This window comes from Nymphaea colorata, unplaced genomic scaffold, assembly GCF_008831285.2.
Source record: "Nymphaea colorata isolate Beijing-Zhang1983 unplaced genomic scaffold, ASM883128v2 scaffold0639, whole genome shotgun sequence".
NCBI classification, from domain to species: domain Eukaryota; kingdom Viridiplantae; phylum Streptophyta; class Magnoliopsida; order Nymphaeales; family Nymphaeaceae; genus Nymphaea; species Nymphaea colorata.
The window spans coordinates 20,439-41,680 of NW_022205145.1; the positions used below are offsets into that span (position 1 = coordinate 20,439).

The window sequence follows — 21,242 nt, forward strand, 5'->3', positions numbered from 1 at the left end:
CCCTCGGCGGGCACTCCTGTTTCGTTCTGCGCGTTCTGTCCGAGTTTTTTCTTGAAGAGGTAGGTGGAGAGTTCGTAGAGAGAGCTGAAGATGTACTCGGCTGCGACCATGTAGATGTTGTCGGTGGCGGGCTCGGAGATGAGTTCGTTGATGTGGGTGGTGTATTCTGCGTTGGATTAGGAGGGCGTGGAGTATTCGGGAGTCTAGCGCTATGAAGCCACTTCCTCTTATTACATCCGGTTATTAATATAGATTTAATTGAACAAACAGAATCACCGAGGCATCAGAAATAGTCCATCAATAGAGATACATGGTTTGGGGATTGCGGGAAATATCACAGTTCAATGCAAATAGCGAATAGATGGAGAATGAAGCATAAGGTGAGAATTGTTAGATATCAGTCAGGTAAGTTTCAACAGATTTGCATTTTCCTATTTGGAGAAAAAGCTCTCCAAAGTTGGCCTGATGGCGGTGCTTACCTGTTCGATCAGTTTCAAGCTTAACTGTTCATGTTCATTGTACTTTACTTCACTTTTGATGGTGCACATTTCTCGAAGTAGCGGGATCATTTGGTGGAAATCGTCGGCTAAGAATGAGGAAAAGTCGGAAATGAACTTGCCTTCATTGATTGGCTGCAGATCTTACTCAGAAATGGTGACTTCTTTTATGACTGGTTGCTATCTTCTTGCGTTGACGTCTATGTAGGTGAGGCCCAAGATATCATACTCTTCAATTCTGATTATTTTGTTGAGGTGGACAGTCTTTTTGAATTATTCGAAGTTTTCTTCATCCAGTATCACGTCCCGGTGATCTTGCTTCACCATCAGGTCGAACTTATTCTCGCCTATCTTGTACAATTCCTTCACCTTCTGTGCCACTTCATCGTATTTGGTCGCTGGATTTATTTAGAATTCGTGTCTTTTTTTCTATTGGACGGTCTTTGGGTGCAAGAAGATCACTGTACTTTTTTTGAGCAGCATTATCAAGTACAAAAATAATATAAATAGCTTTTCATCCCGCCCATTAAAAATAGTCAAACATTTACCCTTCCATGAAGGTTGACGGTCGTTATTTCTTTTTTTATGTATGCGTATGAATTTATATTTGTTGGAATATATTAAAATTGATAATTATTTTTATACCACAATGGGAGCGAACAAGACCCTGCTCATGAAGAGAAGATTGGCGAAGAAGCAGCGCCAGAACAGGCCTCTTCCCAACTGGTTCCGCTACAAGACCGATAACAAGATCAGGTACAACGCCAAGAGAAGACACTGGAGAAGAACAAAACTAAAAATCTATTGATCTGTAAGATTTCATCATCATACTCACTTTACATACCCGAGATAAGCAATTTGCTGCATTGGACTTGATGGATTGATGGAGAATTGTATTAAAGGGTAGAGAGAAGAGGGATGAAGATATCTGGTATCGATGGATCATCCATTTTTTTTATTGTTTGATAGGGTTGGGATATAAGATTTCCCAACAACAAAATTCCTTTTTGGTGGATATCTGACGATAATATTTACTATATTTCTTACCTAATATTTACCGAGATGGCCTAAATCTAAGAATACAAGTAAAACATCACGGACAACCTCAACAACCTGTAAAACTTGATCAACAAATCCCCCCTTTTCAATACCGACCATACCAAGTGGAAGAACCAAATAGCTGGACTCACCAAATAGATCAAGAAAACTTTGCTCATCTTGGAGGAAGAGGTTAAGGAATTACCGGCATCGCAGGCTTCGCATTACGTGGGCTCTATAAAAAGCTTCAAGAAGAAACTGGAGAAATTGGAAAATGATACAAACAAAAGAGAAAGAGGAGATTCAAATATGGGAGATCTCATCCAAAAAAAGCCGATTATCCAAACCCAAGAAGAGAAGAGAATGAATGCCATCGAATAGGTCATGAAGAAAGGAGATGATGCTCAGGAGCAAACCAAGAATTCCCTAAAGGAGATGAACCAAATGGTAGAAAGGGGAATACAGATGGCTGCTGACATCAACATAGAGCTCAACAAGCAGATATAGCAATTGGATCGAATGAACGACAAGGTGAAGGACACCGAATCCACTTTGAAAAAGGCTCAAAAGAATATCCAATACTTCATGAGGGCGTTATAATGCGATATGTGTATGGCTGGTCTACTGGTCCTCATTCTTTTGGCTCTGGTAACTGTGATAGTTCTGGCTGTTAAGAAGAACGGGTGATCGTTTTATAGCTGTGATTATTTATTCGAAAATGTAACTAAAAATATATACATTTATCATATCATATGCCACCCAAGAAGGCAGAACCACCCAAATAAGAACCCAAAAAATAACCACCCAAGGTCTAGGAGAAAAAGCGTACATGGTTTGCTAAGTAGAGCCTGATAAAAATGCCAAGAATGCCAAGGAGGAACCCAAGAAGGATGGAAAAGGATCCATCTAGAAAACAACCAAGGATACCAAGCCTCCAGAAAAACAGTAGCAAAAAGCAGCCGATAAGAAATAAGAGAAGAAGGATGATAAAAAAGGAGGGGACAAAAAATAAAATGCCAAAGATGCGAAACCCCAAGAGAAGGATAACAAAAAGGACAGCAAAGTCCCCGATAAAAAAGACGCCAAATCATAAAAATAGCCCGCAAAGGAAGCAGTGGGTGCGAAGAAGGAAGAGAATAAGAAGGACGCCAATTCTAAGTCGATAGCAAAGCTCTAAAAGGTCAAATAATAAGAAAAACCCAAAAAAGACGGCAAGGAACAACCTCCCGCCAAAGACGCCAAAGGAAAGTAAATACCAAACAAGCACGTATAGTAGCGTAAAGCTACCACCCCTCCTCCTAAAGGGAAAGAGAAGCTGGACAGGGGAAGTCCCTCCAAGGGTACCATATCCATAAATTAGCCATCATCAACAAGATGGAGGAGCCATAGTAGCCCATTTAAAGAGTGAAAGGCGACGACTACCTCATCAAATAGACCGGCCTTCTCTAGGCATACGAGCAGTTCCTGCGGACCATATGCAAATACGGGCTGCCGACGGGTGACATTTACGAATTCGCTGCCAGCAGATCTAGAAATACTAGCGGAAGAAGAAGGCCAAGTAGTTGAAATTGAAGGCCGAGATGTAGATCCGGAAGGCGGCCAGTCGCAGGCCCTTGAAGGAGGAGAGCAAGCCGGAGGAGTTCGATCACTGATGTCTGGTACACTCGTATTTTCACAATAACTCATTTTCCCCATCCAGCAATAATAAATTAGAAGGAAAATATTAAAAATAATAAAGAAACATAGAATACCGTCCTTTCCGCCCCCACCCCTCATTTCCACTCTTACAAAACCGATGCATCCTGGTGAAACCTGCCATGCCAGGAGCGTGGTTGTCTTTCCAGCGTGGAGTTTGGGTCGAGGTTGTGTTTATACGGGATTTCTATACATTAATTTTATATAATAATAAGAAAATTGAAATGGGATGTGGAGCAGTCTGCGGAATATAGTCACCCTCACCAAATAAATATGCAATATATTCGCAAGCTAAAATACTATAATTATATCCGAAAATTAAAATATGTAAACCCCTTCTCACGGAACCCACCCTCCTCCGCTTCGCCTAGGCCGTCCACTCGTCCCAGAGTCAATACATCCTCAAAGCTGGCGAGCGGGTGGGTACCGATGAGGATATCGATGCGCAGATCATGGAGAATGGCGGATTATTCTGTACGGTTTGGATAAGGACGACGAGACCTACAAAAAATGCCTGAGTTTTTAAGTTAGAAACGGAAAATAATAAGTAACGAATTCTTAAAATTTGATTAATAATAGCAGCCTCACCCAAAACAAGTCCTACCACTAGCTCAAGCCAAATACACAGTACCACGAATGCTTCACCCAAATAGAAAAAGATCTTAACCGAACTTTTAATTCAAGCAGGAAAAAAAGAAGATCTTCGAAAATATACTCAAACGCATCTCCAATTACTTTCCCTCCATGGGGTATACCCAGGGAGTCAACTTCGTCGTCGGATACCTTCTCATCATTGGCTACTCGTAATCCGACACTTTTTGGATGTTCTCACACTTGGCTCTCAACCAACGCTACCTGGTCTTAGGCCTCTACGAGGATGGATTCCCCCTTGCCTATATCTATACCAGCATCTTCAAGAACATGCTCAAAAGACTAGACTCAAATTGCACGACCACTTGTTCACAACCTGATGCTGGACGAATCGATGTGGATTTTCAAGTGGTTCATCACCTACTACATTTACAGCTTCCCCTTCAGCACATCAAGTACATTTGGAATTTGGTGATATAGCTGGGCGGAATTGCACTGGTCTACTATGCTCTCGCTCTTGTGATGCACATCCGTGATAAATTGCTCTCAATCGAAGACCCTTGTGATATCAGCTAGTTTCTGCAGGGACTAAAGGAATTGAATAGGTTCAATGAACTCATCAACATGAATCAGACAGTGACTAAAGTGTATGAACTTAAGGTCTTGTCCGAGGATCTACAGGATATCAAGACATTCAAACCGTCCATCTACAAGTCTTACTACCAGCATTTCGATTAGATTTCGCTTTAATCCCGGTCTCCCTAGCAGCCATCAAGGAAAGCTCGACCAGCAGGATCATCCATGATTGGTATGAGAAGATAATAGCCGAAAGGATAGAGTTCCAACGAGCTCTATCGAGAAGGAGAGAGGAGGACACCTCCCAGACATCCTTAAAAGCGAATACTCGACCTAGAGAAGAGCATAAAGATCTTGGAGGAAAAAATCATCCAAAATTAATCAAACAAAATGAACAAACTCCAGCCCACCTCTACCACAGCTCCCACCGCTACCACCACAGTTCCAACCAATAGTCTTAAGACTACTTCAACGAGCTGATCCACAACGAGCCAATAACTATAACTTGAGGGACTAACCTCAGTTATAAATAAACGATCAGTAGTTTAGGAGCAGAAACATTACCAAAATGTCATATGACATGGATGAGGAAATCAACGAGGTCGATGGATAGTCCGACAGCAACAGCGAGCTGGAGGAAGCATCATGCCAAAATCTAGAGCAGGAAAACCAGGAGTATCGATATAAGTCGATGATGAATTTTCGATAAGATAACAACCGAAAATCAGCACAACGGTTTTTCACTGAAGGTCAACACAATCGTGGGGATAGACTACGGCAAGAAGATAATAAAGTAGTCCAATCCCAAAGCCAACAACATCAAGATCGTTCAATAGAAGAGGACGGGCCTGGCCCTAGCAGCTCACAACATCCTATGCAATCTGAGCATTACAAACTCCCAATACTCGAGCAACTCCTCCAAGAATACCAGTTGAAGCCCAAGAAGCACAAATAGAACCACCTCTTCCGCTACAACAAGAACAGCAAGGTGAAGACAGAGGAGGTAAGCCAGCCATCCATGGACCCTTCCAGCTCCAGAGGCTCATCCATCGACCGCCACACCGACAAGTAAAGCTTCTCCGGCATGACTCACCGCTAGAATCCAAACAACGACAGGCCCAGTATACTAATAAACGACCGAAAGACTCAGCAATAGTTCATGATAAATTCCCAGGGTCCGGACAAGTTGAACGACAACGCCAACATCTCCAAGTAGATGACATCTGAGATCTAAATCTTCAACGGTGACGGCCTCTTCAAAAAGAAGAAGAAGATCTATAACAGAAATAGTAACATAATCAGCATCAACCAAAACATGAACAAGTCCTCGCAGAAGATATAAGAAATCGAATGCTACAGCAAGCGCACCCTCAACGAGCGAAACAAAAACTTCACTTACAACTAGTAGGAATCAATCGATGCCATTCTTTATGAATTGTCCGCGCGCAAGACTTCCCAGCAGCACCAAAAATAGCTGGACGCCATGATGTACGAAATCTAAAGTATAAAATGAGGCTGGAGAGTCGCGGGGCTCTGTTGATACTTTTATTTTTCTTGTTAATTGAGTATTCCTCAATGGAAAATGTAATATTCTGTTTTTTCTTTGTTAAGATTCTATATATTCAAAATAATCGAATAGAAAATGGCAATGAATCGTAAGTCCTCATGCAGCGACCCTTCCTAGTCCGTCGGGAAGGCCGCCAGCGATACTTCTCAAGATTGGGTGTGCATCAAATGCAACAATCTCAACTTCTCCTTCCGGAAGAAATGCAACCGCTGCAAGATCCAATCCCGCGAGGACAACCACCAGATCATCTACCTCGACTATTACTACTACAACCACTATTACCACTACCCCACCCCCGCCTACGACCGCAAGAACAGCCAGGATCCGCAAACCCACACCACCGCCCCTGAGGAACCCACCACACCCGTCAAGAAGACTTACAATAGCGAATCCAACATCGCTGATAAGGAGAACAAGGGATTGCCAAGCGTTTCCCCCCTTGTGAAGAAGTACAAGGACGGGGAATCGAAGAAGAGGAGGGAGGTGAAGGGACTGTGGAAGGGCGAGCCAATTTAGAAGCTTTTCGGGTAGGAAATATGGAATGCAGAATAATTCGAGGAGCTCGATCTCAAAATGGCCGAAAAATAGCTATCGGCAACCGACGACGAGTAGTCCAGGGAGGAGTTCATAAGAAGCGTGGAGAAAATGATTATATGATAACTGTATTATCTGTCACGCCGTATAGGATATATTATGATATATGATAGTATGATAGGCCGCTTTGCTAACCTTTCTAAATTCTCAACAATAGCATACCGATTCAGCATGAAGACTCCTCGCCGCTGGACAAAGAGAAGGACCTTATCCTCATTCGCCACGCGCAGTCCAACTTCAATAAGGGATTCCTCAACTTTCGTGAGCTCAACAACTGGATATCTCCTGGGACTAATGCATACAAATCGAAGAGTTCAATAAGGCGGTATCCTATGCCAAGGAGTATATCGATTGCAGCATCACAGAGAAGGGAAATTGCAGTGCAAGAAAGCAAGGGAAATGCTAGCGGGGGAAGATGTGGATATCGTGCTTGTATCTCCTCACCAGAGGGCGCTGTAGACCTGCAGGGAAATCTTCCAAGGCAGGAAGGTAAGGGTATAAGTCACCCCATCCTGGCCTAAGTCTTCAGGTACTCCTGCGATATCAGCAACCACAACGATAGAAGATAAAAGAGTTTCCAGATTTTGACTTCTCCTTCATGAAGGACCACTCGTAGCTGTGGTTCGTGGAGATACTGAGCGAGCACATCAAGAATACCTGCAATAAACACTTCTAATCCCATGGGGAATGACCTTCGCTGAAAAACAGCAAAAGTTGCTTGAACTCATGCAATCGAAGGTGATATATGAGTCACCGCAGGAGCTCAGGATGAGAACGTGGAAGATAAAGGAGCTGGTACGGGACTACAGAAAGCAGTATAAGAAGATAGCCATCGTCAGTCATTTCTACACCCTAGGGACTCTCATCGCATCCCAATTCAACGAAATCGGTGAGGTGGTAGAGTTCTAATAGATCTAAAACGCAACTCCCTTCTACACCTCCATAGAGCGTTTGCTTCCATAAAGTGATATCTATACTCGATATGTCCTCTTTTTCGCCGAGGGCGGTGGTTGTAATTATTTATTATCATGGGACCGAAGAAAAAGGTCCAGGATGATGATGATTCCACCGAGAAGCTGTTGAGGATCTACCGCAAGAAGTGCGAGGAGCTCGCAGTCACTCCCTCCAAGCTCTTCCGCAGCAAGATCTAGTAGGCGCTGGAGGGCGACACTCCCCATCTCAAAAAGGTAACTGACACCTGATGTAGCTAATGTTCTGGGAGTAGGTGGGCATGCTGGGGACGCAGGCGATTTTCGACACCTTCTGCGAGCAGGGCGGATACAAGCATCTGGAGATTTTGATCCTGTCCAACCTCAAGACCTACGACGAGGGCCTCAAATCGCTGTGCAGGTACATGGAGACGGCGAAGACAATCAAGTAGCTGGAGCTGGAGATCAACCAGATCTCTCCGATCGGCTGTCTCTACCTCGGGAACGCGCTGAACCCCAAGAACATGGTCCCCATCACCAAGCTCAACTTAAGTTACAATAAATTCGGGTCTGAAGGTTTGAAGAATTTGGCCAGTGGCATATCCGAAAATAACACCCTCGAGGAATTGACGCTCAACTATTGCGATATCAACTATGAGGGCGCCTTCTACCTGCAGGAAATACTCTCCTTCCATGACAGCAAGATAGAGGTCCTCTCCCTCATCGGAAATCAGCTTAGAAATTAGGGGTGTACCAATTGTTCAGGGCGCTGGAGGCCAACGAGGCGCTCAGCGAGTTGTATATCGGTAATAACCAGTTCGGCGAATCTGAGGAGATTCCGGTCATTGAGAAGATAGAATAAGTCTTGAGGAAAAATTCCACTCTGATCTACATCAACATGGACGGAAACGGTCTCTACAACGCTTCAGCGATGAAGTTCATCACGATCATGAAGGAGGGCAACCCCAAACTGCTCATCGAGTTCGGCATCCTGGCCAACAAGGAGGTGATGGACGATTTCAAGAAACTGCTCAAGAAGCGTAAGAAGAAGAAGAAAAAGAAGAAGAAAAAGAAGAAGGGAAAAAAGAAGAAGAAGTGATCCCGTCTCACCTTATACATCCATCAATCCAATATCACTCACAACTTGCTCTCGTCGATGTTCTTTATGCAGGAATCGATGATGTTGTTCACGTGCTGTATCTTCTTGCTGAGCAATTTGTTGTAACTGGTGTACCTGAATCCGTTGGGAATTTTAGTGTCGATCATTTAGATCTGCTCAATGATGGCATGCTCGAGCTGTCCGATTTTGGAGGAAGTGATGGGGTCCAGTCTGGGCATGATGGGGTCGTTATTGAAGATGGTTTCCTCTTCGAAGTGCTCCACCTTGGGGGCGATCTCGGCGATGGTGTTCTGTGCGAATTATATGGTCCTGATGAGCTGCGTGACGTTGGCCCTGTTCGGCTGGCTCGTCGTATTGTTGATCAACCGCAGGGTCTCTCCTTACTGGTCCAATATCTTGTCCAGTTTCTCAATCATACTGTCCACGATCTTCATCTTCTCCATCTCGCTCATATAACTCTAATTATTATCAACCAAACATACACCCTCCCTTACTCTTTCCCATCCAAAAATAATCCCAAACCAAATGATTCAATCCCAGTTCCGAATAGTTTGGATGGGGATTGATGGTTATTTAAAATTTATAATTTCTAAATATTAACAGCAGGCCGGCATGTACAAGAAGCCAACGCAGCCTCAGACCCCAACATCAGCAACGCCAGAAAGAACATCAAAGTCATGGAAAAAGTGCCGATTGGGGCCGTCGACAAAAAGAACGAAACCAATACAGACTTCAAGAATAAGGATTAGCAATTGCTCAGCATGATCAAATAGTACCTGCAGACCAACGGCTTCGTCCGCTCCTACGAGACTCTCAAGAACGAAAGGCCAAATATAAAGGCGAAAGTGCAGCTGAACGCTCCGCAGTCCAAAAGCGAAACAGACAAGAACCACATCCTGCAGTTCTTCGATAGGGGCAATCGCGACTAATTTTTCAAGCAGACCCTGAAAATGTTCAACAATCCCGACGAGGCGGGCAAGCGGTTGTAGTTTGAGCTCAATATCTACTTCTTCGTCTACAATATCCACCCCAATTTGAGGAGGCAGCCCACCATCGACAAGCCCAGCTCCGAGGCGTTCAAGCGCTACCTGGACACGAAGGGCGCCGACCTGTCGGATACGAGCGAGTACCTATCCTACTTCGCGATGCCCTTCATGCCCAAACCGCAGGAGCACAAGGCGCTCGCGCACATCTTCACCAAGGAGTGGCTCACCAAGCTCAGGAGCAAGCTGGTCGAGTTTGTCTCCATCCAACTCAAGAGCTCCAACTCGTTCAACCAACCGACCGCCCGGAAGGTCAGCCAGCTGCAGGAGCTCTACTACGGGTCGCTCACCTCCATCAACTCCTCGCGGGACGAGTGCAAGGAGAATTGCAACCACTCCATCTAGATCGACGCCCTGAAGAAGGAGAATGGCGAGCTGAGGATGATCATCGAGAACTACCAGAAGAAATTCGACGAGTTCACAGAATCATCGAAGGTGAATCTGATCGAGTCCAACAGCAAGTGGTTCAATTTCTCACGGGAATCTTCCTGGTCGCTAAGAAGTACATCAAAGAGGACAAGGCCAAGTTCCTCGAAAAATACCACTCCTTCTTCGTGGGCAACATCGACGAGCACATCGAAGCCAACTAGATATCCCTCTTCGATAAGCACTCCTACGTCAATTAGGATCTCTCCATCACTCCTGACATCTCCAAGCGTAGCGTCCCCACTTACTTAGAAAAGATAGCCATTAAGAGGCAGGAAGCAGTCAACCAGAACTACCAGATAGACCTCGCCAGGATTAGGAATACCTTCCTGATGGCCAACAACAAGACAGAGAATTGGAGATTTGCATGGTCCTGAAGGCGCTCAAGTGCCGCTTCACCAAGAAGTGCGAGGCGCCCAGAGGAGATAGATCATCATCGAGTACTCGAGAGGCGACGTGTGCGGCGTCAACGAGGAGAACTACATAATCCAGAAGAAGCTTCTCTTCGACGGAGGCGAAAAGATCAAAATGTAAGCTTTTCCTATCCAGTCTGTATCTGAAACTGATGGAAATAATCACGACTGACGTGCTGGGGCTGCAGTACCTGACCCGATCGAGGAAGTTGATATAGAACTTGGTGGGGATATTCAACATATAGCGAGAGGAGAGCCGATGCCGCAAGCCGGTGCTGGGCATCCTGCAGCGCATCTCTTTTTCGAAGGAGCCCGCATGCTGATGATCAATTTGGGCATCATCCCCATGATGTTCAGCATCTTCAAGAACGAGGCCCACGAGATCTCCAACTTCACCATCCAGTTCCTCATCGCCATGTGGATGAACCTCAGTCTCAAGCGGGAAAGCTACCCCTACTTCGAACAGCATAAGAGTGAGTTCATCTCCATCATCATCGAACAGATGACCAGTCCCAACGAAACATCCGCAACTACGTCAACGGCACTGTCTTCTTGCTACTCTCCTCCAAGTAGATCAGGGCGGAAGCGTTGAGGCAAAAATTGGACGAATTCGTCAAGCACCTCTCTAATCCAAGGAAGACAACATGTGCACGCAGCAGTATAACTATATCCTTGACCGATTGACTGGGAATAGGATAATGACCTTTGCAATAACGACTCTGACGAAGACGAGGAGAAGCCGATGCCGAAGAGTTCGAGGACGAGGAGTACGGTTCTCTGAGTGAATCATCGGAGGAAGATTTCATTGAGGGGGATTTCGAGATAGCTAACGGGGAAGAGTTCCTGCTCAAGAACTACGCCCTGTTGGGGCCATAGGCCATGAGGTAGCAAATCCTGACCAGGTCTGTGTTGGATGAAACATCTAAACGATTGAACAACATGACCACCTCCATCAACCGCTCCAGGAGAGTAGACAACATCTTTGCAGGCAAGAACAATGCCACCGTGCTGTAGCCTGAACTGGAAGTCCTCCTCAACCGCAAAAAGGGAATTTGATATGTATTATTTCACTAATAGCAATCGTAACATCAAAAGATTAAGGACAAGCAAAGCGATACCATAACACAAGCATTTAATTGAGGCGTTTCTTTTAGTTTCTTTATGACGTTTAAATAAAAAGAACCACTATAATTATCACTGTCTCACGCTGAGCTTCCACTTCTCGTCAAAGTCCTCTTCCTTGCGGTTTTCCTTCTTGGGCTTGGTCTCCTGCGGACTGCTCTGGACCACGTAGTCGATTTCAGGGTGTTAAGTTTCATGTGTTGCGCCATGGAGCCCTAAGTCCCGTAGGATTTCTCACATCCCGCCACCTGGCAAATGTACTTGCGCTCTATCTCGTTGGCGCACCTCCGCACTCTCTTCTTCTTCTCGTCCGTATCGTCTTTGGAGAGCTCTTCAAAAGAGCGATCATGTCGGCCAATTCCTTCTTGTCCTAGAGCGCACGGCGCAGTTGTTGGCTGAGCTGACTGTTATTGGAGGTGAGCTTGGTGATTTCCGAGAGGTAGAAGTTGATGGCTAGGTCTACGTTTCCCTCGAAGTAGCTGATATTGACGAAGTCTTCATTGGTATTGGTGGGGACGGGGACGGGGGATGGTTCTGGTCTGGGGACAGTGCGGGGTTATTCGTTGATGATGCCTGGGATGATGATGACGTTGCTCTTGGTTCCCTCCTTTAGGGTGGCCTTGCTCATATTTATAATTTAATTACCAAACAATCTTTAAATCTCATAATATTAACCCCCATATCGGCGCAAAGATAACCCATTTATTCATGCTAGCTATCGAGGATTCGGCGTTTTGCCAACGAATCGGTATTTATGACTGTAATATCCATTAATTACCATCAAAGACCTTCATTTTAGAGCTGATAGCTCGAAGCACGTATCATTTTTCCCTCAAAATCTTTACATATTCTTTTCTCCTATTTTCGGTCATTTTCTTGGTAAATTTAAACTTAAACTAACTGTTAAATATTAATTTGAATCATTTCCAAATTGAAGCCACCGATGAGCCTAGAGAAAGACGCTCCCTTCGAAACCCGCTCCCGCCAGACCACCGAAGAGGACAGCTCCTCGACCGCGACGAGGAATCCTTTTACCCCCGCACCAATCCCGCCAAGCACAAGACCGAACTCTGCAAGACATTCTCGTAGCTGGGAAGATGTCCCTACGAGCACAAATGCAGGTTCGCCCACGGGAAACACGAGCTGGTCCGCGCTCCCGTGAAGACCACCTCTAAGAATAGGAAATGCAATGGGTTTTGGAAGAACGGGTGCTGCTCATATGGGATTCGATGTCAGTTCGGCCACGCGGAGGCGAAGTGGGAAGGGAGTGCGGTTTTGAGCGGGCTGTAGGCAGCCAACCAGCACCCACCCACCAAGACTTCCAAACTCATGAAGCTGCTTCAGTGAATGATATTTATTTCAACCATCGCTTTCGTATCTTCGATTATATCGAAATAATTGAAATGGGGACTGCAATTAATGGAGGAAGGGAGGAGGAGGGGTGAGGCATTATTGATGATGAGATATGCGCAGGTTGACAAACTTTCTATTTAATTATAAATATATGAGTGCAAACGCACCCAGTAGAGGCACTGGGATTTTCGATGAAGAAGATAACACGCTAATGAGCCATTAAGGAGCTGCCGAAATGCGCAAGAGGAAAACAGACCACAGCGAGAAATTTCATACTATTCTTTGTCCTAATCATCATAGTAATAATTTCAATCAACCGCAATTCCTTTCTCTCCACCTCCACTCCCTAGTAGGCCAAATAACAACTCAAGAAGCACTCTTGTAGCCGATCTTGGAGCAAATCGGCAAGGACGAGCGAGGCTCAACCAAGATACCGAGGACCAAAAATCAACCTTGAATAATGAGCTTGCCCCCTTCAATTTCCCAACAGATGCGCTATAAATTACAGGCTATCAGGATAGCTAGAAGAAGGCATAAAACAGTCCTTTTTAATCTCAAGTTCCGCCATTACTGAATTAACCGAATCGCCTCAACGGTAACCCATAAAAACCGAAAATAATAAGCATAAAGATAGCTTATCCAAGGAAGTCGCTCCTTCCAAGACCAAAAAGTATCCCATTTCGCAGGAAGTCTACGACCAGCGAATCTACGCAGGTTAGATACACTACAGTCGCATCCCTGTCGAATACTGGGACACCGCATCTTGATGCTCAAAGCGATGGGCCTCAAACGCTCAGCGTCTATGTCATGTGGAACTACCACGAAATCGAAAGGAATAGGTTCGACTTCGCCACGGAGAATAAGAACATCACCAAGTTTTGTAGCTGCCATAAAGCACAAGATGAAGGTGCTCTTAGGCCAGGCCTTACGTTTGCGCAGAGTGGGATTTCGGAGGCTTGCCAGCTCGGTTGCTCGGCATAGCTAATCTTACCATCAGAAGCTATAACCAAAGATACTTAGATGAGGTGAAATATACTTTTAGACGCTTGCTCCCCTCATAAAGCCCTATCTATTGGCCAACGGGGCCCCATCCACATGCTCCAAATCTAAAACTAGCTAGGATCCTACAGCTAAGACCACAATACACTCAAGCTCTCGTCGACATGTGGAAATAGCTGGGGATTGTGAGCCAATATTACATCGAGGATGCTGCAGCCACCGCAAAGAGCAATTACTTCCATGGGCAGCAATCGGCATCAGTGATGGCTCGCACGAGCACGATTACTCGCTTGTCCAGCTGATGAACAAGGAAATGTAGAAAGACACGCTGATATTCGGAGGAGAGATCTACACGGGATGGATGACGCATTGGGGATAACGGTGGGGAAACAATCCCTATGAAAAGTTCAGGTCAGAAATGGAGTATCTCTTCCAAACGCAGAAACAGTTTTCGCTTTATATGGCTCACGGCGGGACTAACTTTGGACTCACTGCTGGCGCCAATGCAGGCCTACATTAGTTTAGCTACTAGCCCACGATCACCTCATACGATTACAATGCCACCATTTCGAACAAGGCAGACAGACAGTGAAAAGCGATCTGGTCGTCGACTTATGAAAATGTACGTAAACCGCCCTAAATTCCCTTCCCGATCCCATATCAACGATTAATTCTATTAAATTTACCCCAAACTCACAGCATCGCTTATTTAGAACCTAGGAGAGCCTGACATAAGGAACTCAAATAACTTTATTTCTTCTAGCATGAGAAAGTAGCCATGTACAGGCAGGGAATAATAGTCTACGAAACTTTCCTAACAAAGAATAGATACGTAATCAAATCAGTAATCCACGACTTCGGCTTACCTTTCTCGATGGTGAGTGATTGAACAGCACAGCAGGATCAGGACTGACGAATTCGAAACCACATCTTCTGCAAGGAGTAGAAATGCAGGCTGTTATAATCGTGGAAGCGATGGGGCACAACAACTACGGAACTAACCAGGCGGAGACATCAAGGGGCTTATAAAATGTTAGATTTTCTCAGCTGTAGACCAGGGACTAACCTTATACGGCGTCCTTTGGAACTTCTACAAGATCAACATCGATGAATCCATTTCAAAATGGACAAGATCAGTCCCAACGCCATCAAATATCCAGCCATCTTCAACAGCAGTTCAATCTAAATGCAGCTGGAGACACCTACATCAATATGGAATACTATAACAAAGGATACGTTTGGGTGAATGGTAGGAATCTAGGAAGGTACTGGAGCCGAGGCCCTCAATTCAGGCTCTACTGTCCTGGCGTATGGCTGAAGAAAGAAATAACGAGATTGTAATTTGGACTTTTTGACTGCCGATGAGGACAGCATATCTGGCGCCCATACCATTGAAGACAAGGAATGATCCGATTAGTGTTGCATCATATATACTCGTATTCAGCAAATATGCTATGCAAGATCAGGATAAATCTCAATTTTGATCTCTTGGATGATCTGCTGCCTGATGTACTCGTAATCGAGGATGTTGGTGCGGATGCCTTTGCTCTTGTCGCCGATGCTCGCCTCCACCAAGATGAGTTCTTCGAGATTTTTGACTCTTCTGGGCTCTACCTTGTGGACCAGGCTTGTGCGGTGGCTGATTGGTTGCTGGGAAAAGCCGACCTTGACGCTGGAGCATCGCAACTGAAGCACCTTCATCAGCAAGCCTTTCTCCGATCGCCAAGCACTCTCTTGTCCTTCAAGCTGATGAGATTGCGGCTGACAAACTCCATATTAAGAATGACAGGATCTTTGTTGGGGGGACCGATGATTCCGGTGGGAAACTCTCTGGCCACTTCCAGAAGGCTGTGGTGGCTGAAGCCAAGGGAGAAGAGATTTCTCTGCAGCATCCTTGCCGGTTTCATCTCGAAAACAGCAGCGTCTCCATAGGCGAAGACTAGAATAGAAGCAAATTACCTATCCTGCCCGTTCCGTCGCAGAGCAGAAGGACCACACCGTCTTTCTTCTTGTATAGGCTCTGGACGTGCTCGTGGTGGCCTTGTTCCTCTTGCTTGCCCTCCATGGTTCTTAGTCTTCAAATATATATAATATGCTGCTAGCTCGCTCAGAGCTTTCACCAATCAATGAGGGTGGGTGGTCATGAGGATTATAAAAATCAACTAAACATTTCGCTGCTCGTGCTGAGGACGACTTCTCCCAACTATTGCAGGCCTCGGAGGAGAGGGCGAGCGCGAAGCGGAGGTGGGGCAGGGACCCGTTCACCTCAACGCTTATCTATATCGCGGATGGCTTACTCTTTCGTTGGGAACGGTGCTTGCGAAGTGGATGCTTTTTTTGAGTATCTGGGGAAGCCACGGGAAGGAGTCAGCGGCGAGGTGCTCCTTTATCGTTTCGGCCAAGAAGGCTTGGAGAGTCGGCGTCTCTTCGCTGATCTAGTTTATGCCCAGCTTCTCGAACAGCTTGTCTACGCTGGCGATGCTCTTGGTCTTCAGGCTGATCTCTCCGGACTGGACGACCTTGAAGACGGGGAAATACTCGCGAGTGGAGAGGTGAGATGCTGGATGACTTTGCTGTTGCCTTCCACTGCGAGATGGGCAGTGAGGCCTTAGCCGAGCCATTTCAGGAATCTCTTCTTTTGGAGGGCAGTCTAATCACTCCTGATGCTGTTCTTTATAGTCAATTCCGCCTAAAGATTAAAGACAAGGTTTTATTTCTACTTACAGAGGCCTTAACCGAATCGATGATATCTTTGCATATGTGTGTTTGAAACGATGGTGAGTGGATGACTATTTTTATTCCTTTTTCAGTCTAAGAAACTTCAATTTTGCACAATTTGAATACATTGAAGCTTTCTTGCTTTTGCCACCTCTTCACCTACCCTTCAATGAGTGCCTTAAGCTAGGTTTTTTCTTTATTTTGATTTCAGTAACTATTTCAAAGTTACTTTAGGACTTATTGAGGAGAGTGAGACTGCATTTGATGCTTGTCTTTCCTTTGTTTTCGCCCACTCCTAGATTGATGTTAAGATTAGACTTTTGTGAAGTGGCTAGGCTTAGAATTTCCTTCAATTTTGCGAAATGTTTTTGGAGTTATGCATATCCGGGTGTGGATTAAAAGTATTTAACGTTTTCACTTTCCTCGTGCTCTTGAGTTTTGATGATCCACTCTTTAAAGTGGGCCAAACTATGGTTCTAAGGTTCGCTTTTAAAGTAATTTGAGACATGATTTGCATTGATTGGCAAGGAGGCTGTTATGAGATTGTTTAAATGCGTGATTATCTTTGGTTTATTTATGGATGCTATCCTTGCTTGTAATTTTTGAAAAATTACTCACAGGTTTCCTCTGGAGTCAATGCCTTTGGTTCTTACTTTTTTTCCACTTTAATGGGAGCTCTTCCTGCTTAATTTCGGGAGCATCATGCGCCTTCACTTCTTCTTTTTTATGATGAGCACGGTCCCACTCTTCAAAGTTTTCCTTGGTGATTGGGCGCTTCTGCAGTTTTTAAAATTGGATGTATTGATTGATTCTTTCTTCTGTGATATGTGGCTGCAATGCGAAGACGATTTTTCTTATTATTGTTCCTCGTTCACTTATGCATTGACTTGCTCTGGCTCTTTTTTGACTGTTTCATTTTTGGCTGGTTGTGGCTCTTCATGCGGTTTAGCTTATACATGCTCTGCTTTTTCTTCCTTCACGGGGTGAGCCGGTTCTTCTTCCTTTTCCGGATGGGTGATCTATTGCTAATGTTCACTGTTTGGGTGTTCCATGAAGTGTCCGATAACTATATTATATCGAATAGCGATGATCCGCAAATACGATTATCTGGAGTAGAAATAGGACGAGGAGTGTTACAACTTCGTGCAGGACACCTTTGAGTCTGCTGAGGAGTTTGATTTTATCCAGCAGCAGGAGGCAGCAAGGCGAAAATCAAGGTCAATGCATGTGACTATCGATGCTGATGAGGAAATCCGATACGAAAGGCAGGTTAAATTCAGATCCAGGAAGAAAAATTTTAGCAAGTATTACAGGAGAGCAGCAGCAAGGAAAAGGAGATGGAGAATTCGGTTAGAAGGAGCAATTTTATTTATCATAAAACTATTGACAAGTTCAAGGAACAGATTTGCTCCATTCGCATCAAACAGGGCATACAACAAATCGCACTCAACTCCAGAATGCCCAAACTTGTCCCTCGCTCTCATCAAACAAAAAGATAAGCTCAATTTCGGAAAAATAGGCCTGCTCGATGGAGAGGAAACTGAAGAACCGCTTGCAGCTAGCATAGAAATTGAAGGCAATAACTAAGTCCAAACCATCCGTCAGCAGCCTGCCGCCTGCTGGGACGATGAAAGAGACAGTACGGCAGACCTTGGACGGCGGATTAGCGATATAAACAAGATAGTAATGGAGGACGCTGGAAGCATAAACCTGCGGATCCAGGAGATGGATCCATCAACCAAATGCACAGGATCCGCATGATCATGGAGAAGGGGCATCGGGAGTTGCAATTAGTGGGTGATGAGAACGGCGGAATCGAGGAGAACATATACGAGGTGAGGCAGTTGATGCGCAAATATCTCAAGGAGGGGTGATATTATAAAAGTTATAAAGCAAGCTCAGTTGCGAATTTGCACCAATTTGGGCAGCTTCCTTTCCTTCACCCTCGATTAGAAGAAGGACTTCTCTGTGTTGGGCTTGAGTGGCCGAGTCCAATCGCTATGCCTCAGTTGCAATTTGGATCCCTGCTGTATCACTCTCAAGGCGATGCGTTTGTTCTCCTCGTTTATCTGTTGTTGTCCCTGTACCTCTTTTAATGCATGGCGAGAAGTGGCCGTTCTTCCAAGCGTTCCGCCTGTCTGTTCTTGGTGTCTACGATCTTGGCCAGCAGTATTTGGTTCTGGGTGTTGAGTTGCGTGAGGTATTCTTGGGAGCGGTGGTTGCGTGAGACTTCTCTGCATTTATTGAGGAAGCCCATGTACTGAGTGGGCGATCGGTCGAGGTGCGGTTTTCTGTCGACGATGCTTTCCACGCGCTTGAGATATCTGCCGTAGTTGTCCTCGTGGTCGAGAGTGGCGGCCAGTCTGCCGTTGGTGGAACGGTAATAGTCGAAGGTCTTCTGCATATTGGAAGAAATTATATGAACAGAATAAACAATTTAGAAATTAAAAAACTCAACGAGCCTAATAGAACTACCTTATGATGGAAGCAAATGGGATTTGTGATGGAAATAATAATGATAGAAAAATGGCCAACTTTATGCAAATTTGCAAAAAGAAAGAATGGGTAGATGATAGGTATTCAAGCATATTATTTTATTTTTTTGACTGGTAGAAATACCTCTACTGTTGTAAATGAATATTTTGGATTATAATTATAATCTGCGTGCAATCACCATAATACTTATTTATCTTTGATTAGGATTGGCGATGCAACGACCACTATTTACTGGACTTATTAGTGAGGAATAGCAATATCTGCCTCATAGTTTCGTCCGTTTTCTTTGGAAATAACTTAGGATATTATATTCTGGTTAATTATCTCAGCATCTACATTGCCAATACTCATAAAAATATGGATGAGTTAGAATAGTTTCAAACATCAAAAGTAGCTATACATGAAGTACGATTGATAGCTACAAGAATATAGATTGTTGATGGAGCAAGGCCCTCCCCAATATATATTCGATCCAACAACACCCCCTGAGCACACGTATGGGGATTGCTGGCTGCATGTGATAGCCAGCGTTCTGAGGCTGGGGGGCATCGTGAGTTTGGCCAATAACTTGTGGGGGATTGTAAACTTCTTTTGAAATATTTTATTGAGGCTACTCCTTCAGAAGTTTTTCCCGTTAGAGTCTCTCGATCCTGTCTGACCGCTTTTCAAAGAAAGTTCCTTCCTGTCTATACTTTCTGAGGATAAGTTTGGCTGTTGATGGTCGAATCTTCAGCTTTTTTGAAGCTTTTATAATCGACATTCCGAGTCCTTGCACGTAGTGCACGAGTTGCATGCGTTCCTGAATAAGTTGGTTTTTACTTCAAGGCTAATCTTAGCGTATCTCTGTGGTTTTTGGTGTGGTTTTCTTGCGAATTCCATGTATCAGAATTAATTATGATTGTTATAACACGTCGAAATTAATGCGAGTTTTTGATTAAATTTTTATTTTTTTCTGATGCGGAGCTTCGACAAAGACGGTAATTCTGGAACTTGATAAAATGATCAAAAAAGGATGGTTCGGAAGATCAACGGTCGGGTAAAGATATGGTTGAAGAATAACCTTTCTGATGCATACATATAATTAGTAATTATTGCGGTTTTTGCTTATAGCCATTAAAGACATATAGAACTCTTCGATAGAGAGACTAAGTTTCGATGGTATTTTGCGTATAAATTCTTTCAGATTTGCAAATGTTGAGAAAATGGAATAATCAACAAAAATTAATTGACCAGCATAAATTAATATCAACTTCCAAGACTTATCGAAAGCTCCAGATCTATGGATGAGACCATAGGACTGATATTAAGCTGTCCATATTACTCTTCTATTTTTGATGCACGGAAAAAAATAAAGTCCAAAATTATTGTGAAGATGAATCAGCCATTGAATAAATGCTATCGTGTATAGTTTAGAATTTAATGAGCAGGCTTATTAGTTATTATTTGCGCATTTATGAATGAATAATATTTGTAGCGAAAGAAAGGCATCGAAAAATACAAAATATAATGACGAAAAGCTAGCATTATCACGTTTGGGATTAGCCGAGCTTATCAACCAGCTGTCAAAGTATTTGAATTGCTTCTACCGATGAAACCGTATTTCCGACAATGATCATCCTATCGACCTCTAAACGCCAATCACCATAATGCAGAAAGATTGTTTTTACCCATCATATAGTCAAAAATATTATCAAATCCTCTTGCTCGCAGCTTTTTACTTATTCCCAAAGGAGGGCTCCAGTAAAGGATTCATAGGGTGGACATCCTTACGCACAGAAGGTATCTGCTTCTATTCACGAGCGACGCTAAGTTAGGGACTCTTTACGAATTGTCTTTTATGGAAGGAGAAGTGATGTTGTACTGTCCTGGTCCTGGATATTCTATACCCTGAATGTTCCTTATCTATCGCCAAATCCTAAGCTGATTGATCGATATTTTTGGCTTCAGGAAGTTATGGAGTGTATTTCCCAGGCCTGGTGTATACTGGTGCGACTCTTTGAAGGCGGCTCTTGGGATGGAGAAGGAAGGCCCCTCATGCTTCGGCGAAGGAGTATAGGTTTGCGGT

At 44.3% G+C, this 21,242-nt stretch overlaps 1 protein-coding gene across 1 annotated transcript; it reads left to right on the plus strand.

The window, feature by feature from the left end:
- The first annotated feature begins 1,146 nt into the window (after window positions 1-1,146).
- LOC116245320 (uncharacterized) lies at window positions 1,147-1,305 on the plus strand. Its single transcript, XM_031616953.1, has one exon. The coding sequence runs from the start codon at window positions 1,147-1,149 to the stop codon at window positions 1,303-1,305; it is 159 nt and encodes a 52-aa protein (XP_031472813.1).
- Window positions 1,306-21,242: the final 19,937 nt, after the last annotated feature.